The 20,051-nt window shown below is 39.9% G+C and overlaps 1 protein-coding gene across 1 annotated transcript in view; it reads right to left on the reverse strand.

The window, feature by feature from the left end:
• Positions 1 to 20,051, reverse strand: part of LOC132824077 (dynein axonemal heavy chain 5-like) — a 285,827-nt gene that overhangs the window by 210,499 nt on the left and 55,277 nt on the right. Inside the window, 5 exon segments of the mRNA XM_060838346.1 lie at positions 5,381 to 5,611; positions 8,112 to 8,235; positions 11,835 to 11,980; positions 16,998 to 17,169; positions 18,662 to 18,868. Of these exon segments, the coding sequence (XP_060694329.1) occupies positions 5,381 to 5,611; positions 8,112 to 8,235; positions 11,835 to 11,980; positions 16,998 to 17,169; positions 18,662 to 18,868 (880 nt within the window).

Genomic DNA, 20,051 nt, shown 5'->3' on the forward strand with positions numbered 1-20,051 from the left:
GTGTGCGTGTGCACACAGACGCACACATGCACATACATGCACACACACAAGCACATGTGCGCGCGCACACACACACACACACGTACACGCACCCACACACAAAACCTTTTACACAGGTTCTTCCATTGCCCGGTACAGGAGAGATTATCTGGGGAAGGTGGGTGGGTGGTCTAAGAGTACACCCCTGTGTAGAACTCCAGGGAAAGTGTGGGATGAGAGAGAGAGAGAGAGAGAGAGAGAGAGAGAGAGAGAGAGAGAGCAGGTGGTCAGTCATGTGGAGCTCCCATCAATGTCCAAGATTGTTCTCGGCTGCATTTCAGTAAACTGGGCTCACTTTTAATCACTGTAAACAACACTGTGCGACCAGTGTTGGAAACACGCCTTTGATGTAATGTTTCCTCGAGATCTTCTTCAGATTATCCGATATTAGGATAATTGATATTCAGGTAATTGATATCCTCTGTACCTAGGGTGCCACAGTATGTTGTGACTCCTTTGAATAGTGTCCTAAAGCAGCTCCGTTTGTGGGTGTTGGGATGGTTGCTCCTGTAGTTGAGTATCTGGTCAGTGTGTGTGGCTTTCCTGGAGACGCTAGTCTGCAGCTCTCCGCTGGCTTTTTGTACCACCATGATGTTCAAGAAGGAAAGTCGGTTATTGTTCTCTTCCTCTTTGGTGAACTTTGTAGGCATCATGGTAGCCCACCAACCTCCTACCACATGAAAACAACTACTGAAGAATTTAAAGGACTCTGTACATGCAGCCAGCAGAACAAATGTAATATACAAAATACTCTGCAAGGACTGCAACAAACATTACATTGGACAAACTGGCAGGAAACTAACCACCAGGATACCTGAGCACCAATTAGCCACCAAAAGACATGACCAACCAGCATTAGTATCCATACACACAGATGAAGAGGGATGCCAGTTCAATGGGAACGATGCATCCATCCTGGGACAATCCAAGCTAAGACACATGTAGGAATTCCTAGATGCCTGGCATTCAAACTGGAACTCCATTAACAACCATGTCGTCTTTGACCCCATTTACCAACCTCTCAGAAACAGAACCGAAAGTGATATCACCCACCACAACAAACCAAGACACATAAATAGCATTAGAGGCTCACTGAGGATGTTACCTAGCATGGTGACGAAACATCTGAGAACAAATCTACCAGCTCAGCGAGCAAACCAACAACCTGATCCACAACTTGAGCTACAAATCTTCTCCGAAATCTCAAAGTGAAGACAACCCAGAGATGGCACTGACAAATGTAGAGTAAGCTAGGTTGAGATGTTTTGAGTTCTTATTATTTCATTTGCACAGTTGGATGTCAACCTTCAGTCTACAGTATCCACAAGGATTGAGTTGTTTTTCTATTTTATTTATCTGTGCAATAAAATGTTGACTTCTCCTTTCAATGATAATTCTGATCTCCTCACTTCTGTGAAAGCTAATGTGCATACCATATCTTACTAAAGCAACTGTGATACATTGAGGACTTTCAACACTGCTCACATGCATGAATCCTTACTTCAAATACATGAGTCACATTAGAAAGTCCACTCCATAGTGAATATTAATGGGTTGTCCCACATCCTGAGACTGCATTTGATGTACCTGACACCTCCCTCCACCTCACATTCCATACACCCCCAAAATCTCCGTCCACCCCACTATCACTGCAATTCTGAAGAATACAATGAGTCTTTACTTGTCTTTGCAATGCCTGAACATCCTCACTGACACTTCCAGTACTATGGACAATGAAGTTTTGAGCTTTCCCTCTATTCAGCTCCACAATTAAAAGATAGTTACATGTGATATGGCCATTGCCAATTTCACATACTTAAATATTCCGGTACAGCTTTGAAAACCCAAATATGGAACAGACAATTACTTCATTAAATTTGTAGATACCTGACAGAGTCCCCATCAACTCCCATAAGATGTGTGTGCAGTGACCATCAATTGGACATTGCAGGCCTTGTTTCCACACCCACACCTTATCATTGTCATGAGTCTCTTTGACATCTATAGTGCCTTGACATCAATCCCTAACTGATCTGTGTGAGGTCCCCTGACAGATTAGGCAATTTCTCGTCAGCCACTTTATTGATTATGAGAGAGGTGCCAAGGTATGGCAATTGAAAAGCTGCAAATGGTGAAATGGTGAAAGGTTTGCCATGTATTTCATTTCTGTGAACTTTCTCAGATCCAATTGGTATAATAGTATAGATCAAGTAAACGTACATTAACAAACGTGCTTGTTCTATACAGTGATTGAGTTGTTGTTGTGTCACCAATGTCTTACAAGACCATAGGGGCTGCTGTCATTAGAGAGAAGGAACTGGTGATGATTTAACCTGAGGGCCACCAGACCTCAGGTTGAGAAGGAGAGTCCTTCATGGTAACGTCAAACCAGTGACGGGAACTGAACTCACGATGCTGGCATCACACTGCTCTGTGAGCCAACAATCCAATCAACTGAGCTAGACAGATTCCACACAGTGATCAAATACCTACGGTATCAACGTGTCCTTAAAAGTTTGATTTTAATTCCTCTCCCGCCCTTTATGTCTAGGTGAAAGCAAGTCATTTCCAACTCAGATGAAGGGACCCTGCTGACTTGGTGATTTTGAACATTCTGATAGGTATCCTCATGGGGCCCAATGCCTATTAGGCACCAGCCTTCTGAGAGTTTTCTGTACGACTGCAGGCTTACCCTCCTCGACTACTGGATGCAATAGGATAACTGACGGAGGAGTGGTGCAATGGCAGGAGATCTCTGAAGTGTTCTGAGAAGAAGAAGAAGAGAGTGTGCCCACTCTCCAACCCTCTGTGTGTGCCTACGAGTACCACTATGTCTCCATGATAAGCTGGGACATCTGCACTGAGGAAAAGGTATCTTGTTCTCCTTTCCCCTTGTCATTGATGCTGAGTACACATGGCTAGTGTGATGGAGTGCCAGTGGGACAACATCCTCTTCAGTGAGGCAGCCAATAGCTCATAAGCCAAAGCCATCGCAATCATTAGAACATGGTCAGACTCCTCCATTTTTCACTCTTGCCCACTAAGGGCTTCTGCTCAGTGTACCCTGACCTCTCTCGGCAGGTTGAACAGGTCACTTTAGGCCAAGTTGACAGCCCGTTGCAGAAGTTATGCTGAAGAAGGTAGCTGGTCTCCAGCCATCCTCTGAAAATCAGAGACATTGGGCGTTTTGTCCTCCATCTGCTGCAGAAACAGATCAGTGATGTGCTCACCAGATTGTGCCACAAAGTCTACTCTACCTAACGTGTCTTGAGGTGACTCTCTGCTGGCGGATGGTGTAAGTGAACACCTTGCTAGTGCATCCTCTGAAGTTTCAAAGGCATCATCTGTAGAGGCGGTGCTGGTGCTGCTAGAAGGCTTAGGTTGTGACCTCCGTCATTGGGTTTGCTCCTGGTCACTGCTAGTGTTTGCAGAAGAAAAGAGAAAGAATTACCTGGTGATGAAATACAATAGCTTATGTACAACCAATTGCTTTTGTGCACATCTGCAAACAGCAGCTGGTACTATTACTCTTAGGATAATCCTGTCTTCCCCTTGCACAGGAACAGTCCAGGATTCCCAGGGTGTCAGGATCTTTATGTCAGCACTTCTCTCGCCTTCTTGGCTCTCTCCACTTGGTTCTGGGCAACCTTTCCTGTAATAAGTTAAAGGGAAGGATTGAATACAACAACAATGTGTACAGCAGCACTTTGAGCATATGAGGAGGTGAGCCATCACCATTAAATGAACAGTACACACAGTGCTCAGGAGGGTTAGTAGTTTGTCAGCAAAAGGAGGGAGTGAGCCATTGAGGGCACATCGAGGATGTGATACTCAGGCTTGCAAGTGATAGTCAAGCTACACGTGACATGCCTGTAGAGTGGCAGAATTAGACTGAGTGATGCTTGTCTGTGTGTGAGCTCACAGAGTCAAGATCATGCTACTTACTTTTGCAGAGCACAGAATATCATTCATTTTCCTGCAGGACTGTAGCGCTGGGTGTACTCATGAGTGCCACTGCTATTTCAAGCCAAGTTTGATAGGATGGCCTCCTGGTACCATTCCTTAGGGAGAGGTCCTCGGTTCTGTCCCTGATTCCATCCAGTAATGGTTGTAACATAGTGTCAATGAATTGATCGGCGACTTTCTGCTTCTTAGAAGGAATTCTGCAGTGCAGAAGGCAACCACCACTGGCTGAGTGAAAGCTCCTTGCAACAGGGGAAGCCTTGTCCAGCTGGGCCTCGAAATATGGCACCAGAACCTATTAACCAGAAAGTGCCACTAGGGACGAGAACTTCCAGCTTGCTCACGATCTGTGATTCACCAAGTTTTTTGTGAAACATCTTGTTTGCATAGATAATAAGGTGAGAAGCACATAATTCATAGAATCATGGAATCCCTACTGTGTGGAAACATGTCCTTCGGCTCAACAAGTCCACATCGACCCTCCGCAGAGAATCCCACCCAGACCCATTCCCTAATACTCTACATTAGTCTCTGACTAATGCACCTAACCTACACATTCCTGAACACTTGGCAATTTATAATGGCTAATTCACTTGACATGCACATCTTTGGATTGCGGAAGGAAACCGGAGCACCCAGAGGAAACCCATGCAGGCATGGGGAGAACGTACAAACTCCACACAGACAGTCACCGAGGCTGGGATGAAACCCGGGTCCCGAGCACTGTCAGGCAGCGGTGCTAACCATGGAGCCACCAAGCCATTCCATAGTCATGTGAGATAACTCCCTCCAAGCTTTGGTGGATGTGGCAGCATCTAAGTCCAACGTGGGAAATCTCAGCCTATCATACTTCTATTAGGCCAGACAGTTTTTGTTGAGAAGTGCATTTCTGGAAAGAGACAAATTGAAAAAGAACTCAGAAAATCTTTCACACTTCTCCCATGTTATAGTATGCAGCCACCGTGAGGGGCTCCAATATTTTCTTTAAGGGTGGACTCAAACCAGTCAAATTAAATTTTATCAGTGTTCAGAGCTAATACTGCTGTAGTAACAACAGACATAGTGTGTTTCTATACAGCATATGATTCCCTTAATGTCTTGAAAAATGAATAATATCTTTGTTTCTATCCATTGTCATTTAACCGTTTGAATTCATCCAACCACTTTCAAAACTGTTTCTTCCATAGTCCTGCAAACACTGCCTTTAATGTTAGGCTTTTCAATTTACTAATTCAAGCTTCAATGCTCTAATATTTGAATAAAAGAGTATTTAAGTGATCAAACCATTCATATTAAAGTATTTAATTTTAGGCCTTAAATTGAGCAGAAGATACCCTCAGACATCAGCAAGCAAAATTGATGAAACTCGGAATCTTACCCTCATAACGAATCTTGTGAGAACTATGCATGCGTTTTCTTAGTGTTTCAAGGGTGTTGCGTATGACCTTAACAAGTGCGTCCACATTTCGACGGCTGAAGTGATTGAGCAACTCCTTTGCCTCTAGCTTCAGAAATTTGGGATCTTTTGATCTCTTTAATGTTGAGGTTGAATGAGCATCTGGAGAAATGCCCATTGAGGACTGGAAAGGTGCTTTTGTCTCATTATTTTCTGTCATGAAAAATAAAATCTTGTGAATGCCTCCATGCAAATAGCTCATAACCTTGAAATTCAGCCATACAACTCCCAATTCTTGTTGCAATCAAATTTCTTAGACTGAATCACAGCATCTAGCCTCAACCCTTATCCAACACCAACACATGCATGATTGATCTGTAACTCACTGCACCTGCCTTTGCCCCATATCCCTTAATAGTTTTGGTTACACATATCCTATCAATCTTAGTTCTAAAGTGAACAAATGTCCTGATTTCACTCCTGAAGAGCTTGACTCCAATTTAAGCTACAAACCCTAACCTTTGATTGCTGTAGAAACAACAGACTTGGTGTGTTACTATGCACCATATGATTCCCTTCCATCTTGAAAAATGAATAACATCTTTGTTTCTATCCTTTGTTATTTAACTCTTCGAGTCCAGGTCTCATTTGAGCTAATCCAAACCGCACTATCCTCCTCAGGCGCGCTGCCCACAGTTGTACTTCAACTGAAGTGGCATAAAGTGGGGCCATTCAGCCCATCACATCCATGCCGGCACCGAAATCCTGTCAGTCCCATTTCCCTGCTCTACCTCTGTAGCCTAGCAAGTTTATTTCCCTCAAACTCCATCCAATTTCCTTTTGACGCCACCTTCCTCGGCAGCAGGTCATTACCATCCATTACATAACAAAGTTCATCCTGGCAATTCTTGGTTGAAACATTAAATCTTTGACCCCAGTCCTTTATCATCAACTAATACAACTAGCTTTTCAGTCTCTGCTTTATCTAAACTTGTCATGATTATGCACACCATGTTGAATCTCTCCTTAATTTACTTTACTCCAAAGTAACTTTGTAGCCAAAATCTCTAATTTAAGTTTAAGACCAAAAGATATTGGAGCAGAATTAGGCCATTCAGCCCATCAAGTTCCATTGTTCGATCATGGCTGACATACTCCTCAACCTTATTCTCCTGCCTTCTCACTGTAACTCTTGATCCCTTTACCAATGAAGAATCTATCTACCCCGATCTTAAATACACTGAGTGACTTGGCCTCCAGAACCCTCTGCAACAAAGAGTTCCACAGATTCACCAGCCTCTGGCTGAAGAAATATCCCTTCATCTCAGTTCTAAAGGGTCACCCTTTCACTCTGAGGCTGTGCCCTCGAGTCCTACTCTCTCACACTAATGGAGATTTCCTTTTCATGTCCACTCCTACCTTTCTGTACTCTATAAGTTTCAATCAGATCCCCCACCTCATCTTTCTGAACCCCATTGAATACAGACCCAGAGTCTTCAACCAGTCCTCATATAACAAGCTTTTCATTCTCAGGATGATTCTTGTAAACCTCCTCTGGACTCTCAGAAATCCATACTTAGATACGGGCTGCAAAACTGCTCACATAATTCCAAATACTGACTTCAGCGAAAGAGGGTACGCAGATACAGGGGATTAGAGTCAAGATTATAGTGGCGCTGGAAGAGCACAGCAGGTCAGGCAGATGGTGATTCCTGATGAAGGGCTTTTGCCCGAAATGTCAATTTTCCTGCTCCTCGGATGCTTCCTGACCTGCTGTGCTTTACTACCACCACCACTCTAATCTTAGACAGAGTCTTATACAGCCTCAGCAGTACCTCCCTGCTGTTGTGGAACACAGAATATAGAACAGTACAGCACAGGAACAGGCCCTTTGGCCCACGATGTTGTGCCAAACCTGTATATTCTAACAAAGCTATGTTGCATCCTTTCAAGCACCTCCTTCCTAAACATTTAAATGTCCAACCAGACCTGAGTGTTTCTCCAAGTGTCTTTGTATAGCTGCAGCATAATTTCTATCATCACATATTCTAAGTCTTTTGATATTAAGGCCAGCATTCCATTAGCAGCACTTTTGTTTGTTTTTGTAACTATCCATCATATTTTAATGATCTATGGAACCCAAAATGTATTTGGACCTCTATTGCTCCTCATTTTCCATCAAGTACTCTGATTTATCTTTTACAACCTTAAAGTATGATTATGATGCCCATGACCCTTTGAAACAGGATATTATAAAATTGTCATCTTTCCAAACATTCAATTTATTTTTAAGTATTGAATTATATAATGAAGACTTCCTTTATTATTATGCTTTTTCTTAATGTTACGCTAATATAATTGCTTGCATAGTTGTAGGTTCCCACAAAGATGAAAAGTGAAACAAGTGATATCATTTTAAGCTCAAATAAATCAATAAAATTCTACATAAGTAACCATTGAGAAATTCAGAAATATTTTACATCTGTTCAGGTCCCAAAGCTAACATATTACTCAATGATGCATTGTATTAGCTGTGCTCAAAATCTTGTTGTGATATTCCATCAGTCCCTGTTTTACATCCATCAGTAGTGAGAAGGGGAAAGTATTGACGTCTCAATATATTTAATCACTTTTGGATTTGTATCTCAACAACAGAGGAACATTAATCCTCATTAAAGCAACAAGTATGAGGCTCATTCCAGCCCTGTTATACCTTCTATATCATCATTTTCATCATCTGAATCCACATCGAGCAGCATGTTAATGAGATCATTGGTTGCTACTTCTGCCAGCATGCTCTTACTTTGCAGTGATTGGACTCCTTTGATGCACATATCCTATTTAAAAATAGGTGATAGTTAAACATCAAGTTTTCCCAATTTTTTTTCAAAATACATTTGCATGTATCATGTTAACAAATATATAGTGAAACAAAAGAAAGGCAACACAGACTAATTATCACAACAATGAATCAACACAATTCCAGTGTTGCATGATATTTAGTTGATTATACTAATTTTTCCTGAACGCTCCATTCCAACTACACTGGGCCTCTTGTATATCCTCTCTTCCGTCAGCGCTATTCACAGATGAACATACATAATCTCAAATTATGATGAGTTGACAATCAAGGGAATTTAAGACAGCTTGGGGAATGAGAAGGTTTGTGGAGGAAGTTGTACAATTACAAATCCTCTCGTGCATCCCTGACATTTGTGTTCTCTAACATGTACACCCTTGTTTCCTACCATCTTGTGGTTGTTGCGATATATTAATTTACGCATTGCAGGCTCCCATTCCTGATGAAGAGCTTATGCTCGAAACATCGACTCTCCTGCTCATTGGCTGCTGCCTGACTGGCTGTGCTTTTCCAGCACTACATTTTTTGACTCTGATTTACAGCATCTGCAGTCCTCACTTTCTCCCATTATACCAGGACTGTCAGCAGTTCAATAAATGATTTTCAATGTTTTCTAGCAGCATATGATTGGGTTTAAATCTTTGACATGTTTAGCATCCACTTGGTGTATTGAGGCTGTTTAAAATTAAGGGGAAGATTTGCAATTAAAAATATCACCAAGGTCAGTGCTGATCAGAAATTGCTGGGGGAAGCAGGTCACAAGTACTTTGGAATATTCCTTACATTAATGCGCTCAGCCTCTAAATAATGTTTAAGGGCTGGGTTTTAAGGAGTCGAAAGGAGTGAGCACAGAGACAGGTGGATGCAGAATTTAGTTTCGGAAGTTAACATGCCAGTTTCCAGGCCATTAACACAAATGGAATGGGGAGGGGAACATAGAGCAGTGGGAAGGCCACCCACAGTCAAGCAGCAAGAAGCCAATTATGGCTACCTAATGGCCTATTAAGGTCTAATTTAGAGGTCAAGTAGAATTTTCCCATCAACCTCCAAAGCTCCTCCTCTTAGAACTTTGAGACATGGCTGTTTGATTGAAGCACATGCAATGTGTTTCGGATTTGTTATCTTGCATACAAAGTGTCCTGGCAACAGGATTACAATGAAAGGAACTGGTTTCTTCCAAAATGTAGCATTGAAATGCAGAACCATACTGTGAATTGGAGATGTCCATGGTGAGATTCATCCATATCAGATGTCAATATCTGTGGATGGGGTGGGGGGGGTGCCATGTGTGGTTGTTGGTCCGTGGAGTGTGCCAGATATGGTAGTGCCTGATATCGAAGATTCAGGTCAGGAGGAGCAAGCAGCGATGTGCCAGGTAACCACATTTCCCCACATGCAAGTCATTGTCACTATCTAGTTTCTATCTGGCAGATGAGGACATGGAAAACTGCAAGTTAATGAGATGAGATTGGGTAATAATGAGATGTTAATGCATGCAAATTCACTTCTAACTGCTCATGAGCGAGAATCTCTGACAGACAGACCAAAACCCCATAAAATATATTAAGAAAGTAGCCTAGACCCTAACGTTTTCATATTTCAAAGGTAAATGCGAGGTGCTGTGTTCCAGCTACAATTCAATTGGTCAAGCTACTCGATGTTAAGCAAAACACAATTTATTCAAATATTATAATGGAAATACACCATGAGAAAGAGGAACTTGGAATAACTTACCCCTATTGGAAAACTTAACAGAATAATAGGTTATTTTACTACTAAATAGTAACTTTTCCAATATAATAACATTCCACAAAAGTACCCTTGGCAAAAAGGCAAATTCAGAAAAACAGATTATCTCATTTGCAATTCTATTAGCAAGAAAGAGATACATGCAGCAGCTCTGCAGAGAGAGAGAGTGTGTAGTAGCCAGGAAAGATTGTCTGTCTTCCAACTCTGCTGAGACCCCAGCAACAACTGCAGGAAGCTAACTAGAAATCCTGGATCTGTAAGAGCTTGACCACACCCTCTCAAGCTGCTTCTAAGGCCTCACAAGTTGTTTATCTTCTCAAACTGCTTGGTGCCTGTCCCCCAATCTCTCTTGAAAGGAAATCAGTACAAAACACACCTCTTAAAGCTACAGTATCTTCACACCATTCAACACGGTTAGAAAATGGGACAGATTGGTCTTGCCGTCTAAAAGCTCTTTGCTGGATGTCGCACACAATTCTCTCAATTTGCTCGCCATGGTTCCCAAGGTTCAGGGCTGGGAAGATTCTACCTGAAGTATCATCAGAGCTTTGTAAAAAAGAACTTGCAACTCAAACCATCATCTGATATTTGAACCTGTGGTTGTATAAATAACTTCGAGTAAAAAATGAGGTCTGCAGATGCTGGAGATCACAGCTGCAAATGTGTTGCTGGTCAAAGCACAGCAGGCCAGGCAGCATCTCAGGAATAGAGAATTCGACGTTTCGAGCATAAGCCCTTCATCAGGAAACTGTATAAATAACCTCAGCCATCCTGTTGATTCAGTCATATTTTAAAGGCATTGTACAATTTATCTATTTATCTTGTAAGTTGTATGTTTTGTGCAATGCTTAGACATTAAATAGTTTAAAATATTCAACCTTTAATCTGATAATGGTACATGGGCAGCAGAATGGGAGTACACATTATGTAAAGTTTGGGAACCATAGACCTATACCCACTGGTGGAATCCCTCCTTTTAGACTTGTTTCTTCTCCTGACGTGCTTGACAATACTTTTGGTTGCTTCTCCTAATATCTCCTTCTTTAGTTGAGTAACCAGTTTTGTTTGATTCCACACTTTGGGATGACTTCTAGTGTTAAAGGAACAATGCACATTTTTGACAAGTTTCTTTGTCTTTATAACCACCAAATCCCAACTCTGAGGAGTATATGAAATTTTCCATATATTGTAAATGATTTAGCAGTAGCTCTTGCTATGCAACAATTTTATGAACTGTATGCTTCCATTAACAGTCCCAATAAATGCTTAATGTGTTTTTTATAATGTTTTGGTTGGAGAAGGAAGATGGGTCAGCAGAAGACAAGATGTAATCTTAGAAAAGCACAGAGAAAATTAGCTTGGGAAGGCAGAAAGAAACAATTCATTGTTTGAGTGATTCAACCCCAAAATCAAATGAAATACAAGAAATTCAGGGCCTTAGTACAGCATCACAAGGTGCATGAGAAAAATTCTGTTACTTTATGCCAATGTCTACAATGATTTGAAAACTACAAAACCCTTGCCCAACCCTTTTGAAAGGAATAGTGATAGACAAGAGAGAGTCCTGCAATTAACTTAATTTCTGAAAGCAATCCAATCAGTTTTTTTTTTGATAATTTGTGAACTTCTCGATGTCAGTACTGAGGAACAGAATAACAGTAACCATTAAACTGAAAACTGAAATCCAGCTCTCCTAGGTCAGAAGTATATTCAAACAGATCCTAACAAGAAAACAGATAAAAGGTTAAGTGGGGTCCTGCATACTGATCCAGTCCCACCAATGGGCTCTGTTTAAGAAGATCCTGTACACACAACAGTCGGCTATACCTGTGTGCGTTTTAAAAACTCCTCACATGGCCATGGTGTTCCCTCAGGAAATGCACAAAGTGATGTGGTACTTATATCCTGCAGGATCCGATCTATACGATATTCAATAAGGTCATTAATTCTGCCAACCAGCAAATCAATTTCTCCTTCAAGACAGAAACATTAGATGAATTTAAATAAAGGATGACAAAATTCATAATCAGAAATTTAATCCAAAAATGACAAAAGGAAGAAGAACCATTTACAAATCTAGAAATATTGTATTATTTGATATTGGATTAATAAAACATGTAAATGGGGTATATCTATCATCATAATTAAAGCCATGTATGCTTTTATGCTGTTCTAACAAAACAAAATCAATTGATGTACAAAAATACTATTTGCCTAGTTGCATACAATAATATATTGACTTTACAAAAATATTGCACAACATTTGCCCTAATTTTGCATTCAACAGTTAAGTGATGCCATTTTCCTCAATCCTCAAAAAAGACCTGGTAATTCATATTAGATTTCATCTTTACCAGTGTTGGTACTTTGGAGAATCTCTGGCATCCAGTAAAAGTGATGTTAACACACAGGCTAAGTCATCAATCACACAGAAAAATTCTCACACACAGCAAAACAGGCAGTAAAATGCATTAATTATCTTTCAGCTTTGATGTTATAGAGAGAAGATCAACATTAGAACACATATATGGAATAAAAGGTAGACATTAATACATCACTAAATATTAAAAAGTATTTTAGTATTTTAAAGGGCATTATCATCATAGAGAAATTTGACATTACACAAATGTAAGTTTATCATGACCAGAGAGTCACAGAGATGTACAGCCTGGAAACAGATCCTTCGGTCCAACTCCTCCATGTCGGCAATTTAGCATGGCCAATTCACCTAACCTGCACATTTTTGGACTGTGGGAGGAAACCGAAGCACCCGAAGGAAACTCAGCAGACACGGGGAGAACGTGCAAACACCACACAGACAGTTGCCTGAGGCGGTAATTGAACGCGGATCTCTGGCGCTGTGAGGCAGCAGCTCTATCCAGTGTGCCACCGTGCCACCCACTGGTTACAACCCAGAAGAAAGCATTGGCCAGTCACGTCTATGCTAGCCCTCAGACAGAGCAATTCACCTCATGCTACTCTCTTGTGTTTTCCCTGTAGCCCCATATTTCCTGTAGCCCCATATTCCCCCTTTTTAGAAAAAGGTTAAATTCCCTTCTAAAAGCTTCAATTGACCCTGCCTCCACCATACTGTCAGGCAATGCATTCCAGATTCTTACAATTGGCTATGAAGAAAGAAATTCCTCATGCTGCCAATGCTTCTTTGCCCAATATTATAAATCTTTGCCCTTTGGCTCTTGATTCTTCCACCAATAGGAACAGTTTGGCCCATTTCTTTGCTCCAGACCCCTCATGACTTTTCATACCTCTTTCAAATATCCTCTCAATTTTACTCAAGGCTGTAAATTTGATATTAACAACAAAATAGAGGTTTATAACACAAAATGAAGAAAGAAAATTAAAAAAACAAATTATCTAAGTATATCACAGTCTGAAAGATTTCAAACATCGGCGAAACAAAAATCACATCTATCCAGCAACAACATTGCTTTACAGTTAATTAAATCCAGAGAAATTTTCCTTCCCTCTAAAATCTGTGTGTTTACTTAACTGCTTCTTTCCAGTATTGGTCCTGTGAGCTGTGAGGCTTTTTCCCTTGAGCATTCACACAGCTGAGAGTTTAGACATATCCAGTTAAAGAGTCAGACAGTATGGAAACAACCCTTCGGTCCAATTAGCCCATGCTGACCATGTTTCCAAACTAAATTAGTCCCACTTGCCTGCAATTGGCTCATTTCTCACTAAACCTTTCTTAGTCATGTACTTATTCAAGTATCTTCTAAATGTTGTAACTGTATCTGCATCCATGACTTCTCCTGGCAATTCACTCCACACATGAACCACTCTCTGTGTAAAAACGTTGCCCCTCATATCATTTTTAAAACTTTCTCCTCTCACCTTAAAACTATGCCTCCCAGCTTTGAGCTCACCCACCCTGGGGAAGTGACCCTTGTTCTGCACCTTAAGTATGCCCCTCATGATTATCTGTTCCATCCAAACACTCCTGCTTTGGAAATTTTCACAAACTACAACCCTAACACTTAGATAATTTATTCCCTTAACTGCTCTGAACAAACTCCTTTTTCTAGGAGCAATTATCCTTACATCTAACTTCAGTCAAGTCTCTTTCAAACTGAACCAAACAGTTTCCCACCATTTTGATTTTTCTAAACTAAAATCAATACTTGACTATTTGAAACCCAAAACTATTTCAATGTTTCCCCACACCTTTCTCATAAAACTCCACAACATAAACAAATTTCCATTGCTCGCTGAGCTGGAAGATTCATTTTCAGACGTTTTGTCACCATGCATCATCAGTGAGCCTCTGGAGAAGCACTGGTGGTATGGCCTGCTTTTAATTTATGTGTTTGGGTTTCTTTGAGTTGGTGATGTCATTTCTTGTGGTGATGTCATTGCCTGTTCTTTTTCTCGGAGGGTGGGAAATGGGATCCAAGTCCTGTGTTTGTTGATAGAGTTCCAGTTGGAATGCCATGCTTCTAGGAATTCTCGTGCGTGTCTCTGTTTGGCTTATCCTAGGATGAATGTGTTGTCCCAGTCAAAGAGGTGTTCTTCCTTATCTGTATGTAAGGATACTAGTGACGTGGACATAAACCTTCTCAAAATTCAAAAACTTCCATTAACTAACCAGAAGGCCAGCAGTCTGCTGTTTTCCACATTCTGGTTTAAAATTATTGTTCTGTAAAGAATGGCCTAATTAATTAATAAATCCCTCCCAAAAATCAATTGAAAAGTTTAAAGTCAAAACCATAAAAATGTATAGATATATAAATCACACTTCTTTCATACATTCTGCATTGTTCCTCCCAAATTACTTCTCTGCCTTAAATTTAAACTCCCACTTATGATGTAGGGAGTGTGGTTTATATATATTTTAGTATTATTGAGCTTTGAGTTTGAATTTTTAATTTCAACTCATGACATATGGGTTTTCTATGAGTTTGAAGGTGTTTAATGATTAGCTTGAATGTATTCTGTAGCCACAGTGATTTCTTATGAAACAAAGTACGCAGAACAGAACATCAGGCTTTCTTATGGAATATTCTATACTTTTTTTAAGCTTGGGAGAAGCACCTATTGCTTACAGAGGAATCTTTCAGTTTTAGCTTCAGTTTGGGACAGCTCTGCAGAGTTCTTAGCTGAAGATGTATGTGTAAAGCAGTTGTTCTTGAGAAAGGGAGAAGACCGCTTAGATTAGATTTGATTTGATTTAAAAATTACATCAGAGTTTAATAAAGAAGTGTTTGGTTGTGTCAAAACTCTGAAGGGGTTATTTAAAGTTGTGGAAGTTTAATCTCTTGTGTGAAGGCTCCTGGAAGAAGCTATCAGATTCTCCAGACTGGGAGTTAAAGTCTCAGTTGGATTATGTTTACAGAGGTGATGCAGAAGGAGATTATCTTTAATGTAAGTACTGTTAGGATATATTTTTGAGATTTGTTAAGGAGTGTTTTTGGGATTTTGCAAGGAGCAATTTGGGATTAATTGGATTACATTTTTACCATGCATTTGAAATCTTCAAATTTTTATTATATGCAAATAGTTTCATTTATTCTGATTTATCTTCATTTATTTTGTGTAATAAACACCTTTTTTCTTGTTAAAACAATGTCTGCTATATTGCATGCTTGTGAATCAGCAAGAGACTAATTCGTTAAACCAAAAAAAAACCAAATATGATCTAACAGGCCAAATTTCTGTCTGGGATCTAACCTGTCCAGTAATAACATTAGCTGAGATTATAAGACACTTGCCCACCCATTCCATCAAGCTGTCTACATTCTTCTAAATTTTGGATGTAGGCTTGCTCGCTGAGCTGGAAGGTTCATTTCCAGACGTTTCGTCGCCCTATTAGGTAACATCTTCAGTGGGCCTCAGGCGAAGCACTGCTGAAAATCCCTGCTTTCTATTTATATGTTTGGGTTTCTTTGGGTTGGTGATGTTATTTCCTGTGGTGATGTTATTTCCTGTGGTGAAGTCATTTCCTGTTCCTTTTCTCAGGAGGTGGTAGATGGGGTCTAACTCAATGTGTTTGTTGATAGAGTTCCAGTTGGGAAAGCCATGTTTCTAGGAATTCTTGTGCGTGTCTTTGTTTGGCTTGTTCTAGGATGGATATGTTGTCCCAGTCGAAGTGGTGTCCTTCCCCATCCATATGTAAGAATACTAGTGAGAGAGGGTCACTTTGTTTTGTGGCTAGTTGGTGTTCATATATCCTGGTGGCTAGTTTTCTGCCTGTTTGTTACAATCCTTGCACAGTATTTTGTAAATTACATTAGTTTTGGTTGCAACCAATACCAATACTCGATGGATGGAACACCAATACTAGATTTCCATATCTAGGGTACTCAATAGTGTCCCCTACAGTGAAGAGAGGAATTGCTGACAGTCACTTCTCAATTTTTTTTCCGTATTTAATTCTACATGTACAGACTGCAGAAGATGTTATCGATTTCACAAAGATAAGGACAGCGTATTTTAATAGTTTTGTCATCATTGTAACTGCAGACTAAAGCATTAAGTGTGGTGAGAAAATCACTAGGAAAATTCGAGGAAATCGCAAATTATTTATCAACTAACCTGGAATAATTTTGACTTTGAACTATAATGTAAATTATGCCATATCAACTCGACCAGCTGATAAACACCTCTTCCATGTTCCTTTTCTATCAAGTTAAAAATCACACCAGGTTATAGTCCGACAGGTTTAATTGGAAGCACTAGCTTTTGGAGCGATGCTCCTTCATCAGGTGGTTGGGACAACCACCTGATGAAGGAGCAGTGCTCTGAAAGCTAGTGCTTCCACTTAAACCTGTTGGACTATAACTTGGTGTTGTGTGATTTTTAACTTTATAAAACCCAGTCCAACACCAGCATCTCCAAACCTTTTCTTTCAAGGTATTTATTTGGTGGCCAAGCATAGGTTATGCATATTGCACTATCTTACAAGCTCAAAATGACCTTCCTTACATCAAACGGGATGGAACTGGTATTGTTAGGAATAGAATTTATTACCTAATTTTGCATTAACCTTATCCACAAACAAGTCATTGTTTAATGATGTCCAGTTAAGTGTTACAAGTCCTGGCTGAAAGGCTTCATCAATCTTGTGCACATAAGGTGCAATAAGGGTCTCATAGATCGGCTTAATTCTTGCACGTAATCTGCAGTCCTCTTCTAGCAAGAGCTGGAAATAATCACAAAAGCAATTAGGTTGCTTAACTCGCTATTTAATATTTGACAAAAAAAAATCACTAGGTTTAGAATTTCTTGACATAATTGGGCCATTATTTTTAAAATCACCCATTATAAGTAATTGAGACTAAAAAAAAATGAACATTTATTTCACAACAAGGTTGGATAATGTAATAAAATAGAAATATTATGCCGTAATTGTTTTGAACTGTTAGACAAGACAAAATTATAATCAAGAAATCACTCCTGTCTGTTTTTGTACATGCTTAATCTCTTTTTGTCCTTGTGCAAAACTTCAGTGCTGAAGCTTCTGTTATAAAGTGTCAACATTGTCGTAATCTAGTAGGGCCAAGCAATGACAATTAAGGCTAAATGGAATTTGGAAAAAAGATAATCATATGGTGATTAAGGGATAATTGAGTGAGCACTTGACTGGGTATTTTATATATATATATATAAGTTATCAGTGTTGTTGGAGTTTATTCAGTGTGAGTAGAAATAAAGCAAAATTCTGCCTCTATAAATGTGTGCCTCAGGGCCAAATGTTAGCAAGTGGGACTAGGTCCGATTGGAATGTCTGGTCGCCACGGACAAGTTGAACTGATGGCTATACAACTCTATAGCCAGCAACAACTTCAGGTATTTAATACACATCAGGGATGGTATACCTCAATAGAGATTAAAAGTCCCTCAAGTTTATGCAAATAATGTACCTAACACCAACTTCAAAACTCACAGGTTCTAAACATCTCCAGTTGTCATTTCAAAGTTACAGCATTTTGTCGTTTTCCTTCTAGTTCAATTTGTCAACGAGAGCGACTCCAAAACACCAAGATAACAAAGTAGGGACATCAACATGAACCTAACCTCAAAGGTTTAAGTTGGCTTACTTCATAATGTGTGATATTACTCTTTTGTGTAATTTGAGGTTTTCTTTGAACTACAATTTACATATTTTGAGTCATGGTTTCAGAATAAGGGATCAGTTATTTACAACTGAGTTGAGTTGAAATTTCTTTATTCAAAAAGTTGGGAATCTTCGGAATTCTCTACCTTGGGCAAATGTGACAGCTTGGGTTGTTGAGCAGATTCAAGACAAAGATCAACATAGTTTTGGATACAAAGATTACAAATGGGTACTAAATGATTGTCTACCTCAGCTGCAACTATTTGCACAATCAGCCACATTCTTGTTGAATAAGGGTCAAAAACCTCCTCCCACTTCTGCTTCCTTTGTTTCAACATAATGAATTAAAACAGTACTTGAATTTATTTGAACGAAGTAAATGCAGAGCAGAATTTCCCATGTGTTCAATTTTGTTTAAGCATCAGAAAACAGATAATGTGCTTCTGCTGGAATGTTTTGGACAACCATTTTGTACAACAGTATTCATTTATATACATTGCTGCAGCTTGTGGAGTGGAGAGAATGCATAATCCTTCATATATTATCATTGTTCCACTTCAGCAGCCATCATGCATACCTGCAGCTTATTGTGCATATGTTTCAAAGAATGCCGCTTATGTAGAAGTGCTTTTGCAGTCTGGGGGATCTCTAAACCCATTCGAGCCAGGCACTCTGCCTCTCTTATCAAGACTGTAAGATAGGGGTCAAAGTTCACAAACATTTCGCCAGTGTCTGGATGCTTCACCAATAATGATGCCTGGAGACCAAACTGGACCGTTTCCATCTGAAACAGGTTTGCATAGAATAAAAACATCGAAGCAACACTAAATGATATTTCCATATTAGCGTAAGCTTTTAATTACAAAAAGATGCATCTAAGTGCAAAGAAATCTAACAGCCCAATTGCACTGACAAAACACTAATGTACAATGCATATCATTTTGAAACTAGATCTTGCTGCATTTAGCATTGAAATAATTTATAGACTTTGCTGTTTCAGGGAAGGCTTGCCCATTAACAATGTAAAGGCTGATATACACAGAAAGATATTGCACTGGCATTTCATAAAATTCAAAACAAATCTTTTCTTTTCCATGTCCACACAATTCCACCAATGTATCTATCATGGTGTTCCAGAGGTTTTTTTAAATAGAAATTATAGAACGTAATTACAGGGTTAAAGGTAGGATTCTTGGCAGTGTGGAGGAACAGAGGGATCTTGGGGTCCATGTAAATAGATCCCCCAAAGTTGCCATCCAAGTTAATACAGTTGTTAAGAAGGTGTATGGTGTGTTGGCTTTTACTAGCAGGGGAATTGAGTTTCAGAGCCACAAGGTTATGCTGCAGCTCAACAGAGCCCTGGTTAGACCACACTTGGCATATTGTGTTCAGTTCAGGTTGCCTCATTATAGGAAAGATGTGGAAGCTTTACAGAGGGTGCCAAGGAGATTTACCAGGATGCTGCCTGGATTGGAGGGCATGTCTTATGAAGATAAGTTGAGGGAGCCAGGGCTTTTCTCATTGGAATGAAGATGGATGAGAGGTGACTTGATAGAGGTGGACGAGATGTTGAGAAGCTTGGATGGAGTGGATAGCCAGAGATTTTTTCCTGGGATGGAAACGTCTATCATGAGGTGGCGTAATTTTAAGGCAATTGGAGGAAGGTTTAGGGAAGATGTCAGAGGTATTTTCTTTACACTGAGTGTGGTGATCGCATGGAATGCACTACCGGCAGTGGTAGTAGACTCAGATACACTTGGGGCGTTTAAGCAATTCTTGGAGAGGCACGTGGAAGGTAGTACAATGAAGGGTATGTAGGTTCGTATGATCTTAGAGTCGGATAAAAGGCTGGCACAATATCAAGGCCTGTACTGTGTTGTACTGTGTTCTATGTTCTGTGTGTTTTCTATAAATTTAAGTTAACTTGCTCAGTAATTTTTCCTGAGGTTAAAAATTTAATGCTAACA

This window comes from Hemiscyllium ocellatum, chromosome 17 (assembly GCF_020745735.1).
Source record: "Hemiscyllium ocellatum isolate sHemOce1 chromosome 17, sHemOce1.pat.X.cur, whole genome shotgun sequence".
Classification (NCBI taxonomy): Eukaryota; Metazoa; Chordata; class Chondrichthyes; order Orectolobiformes; family Hemiscylliidae; genus Hemiscyllium; species Hemiscyllium ocellatum.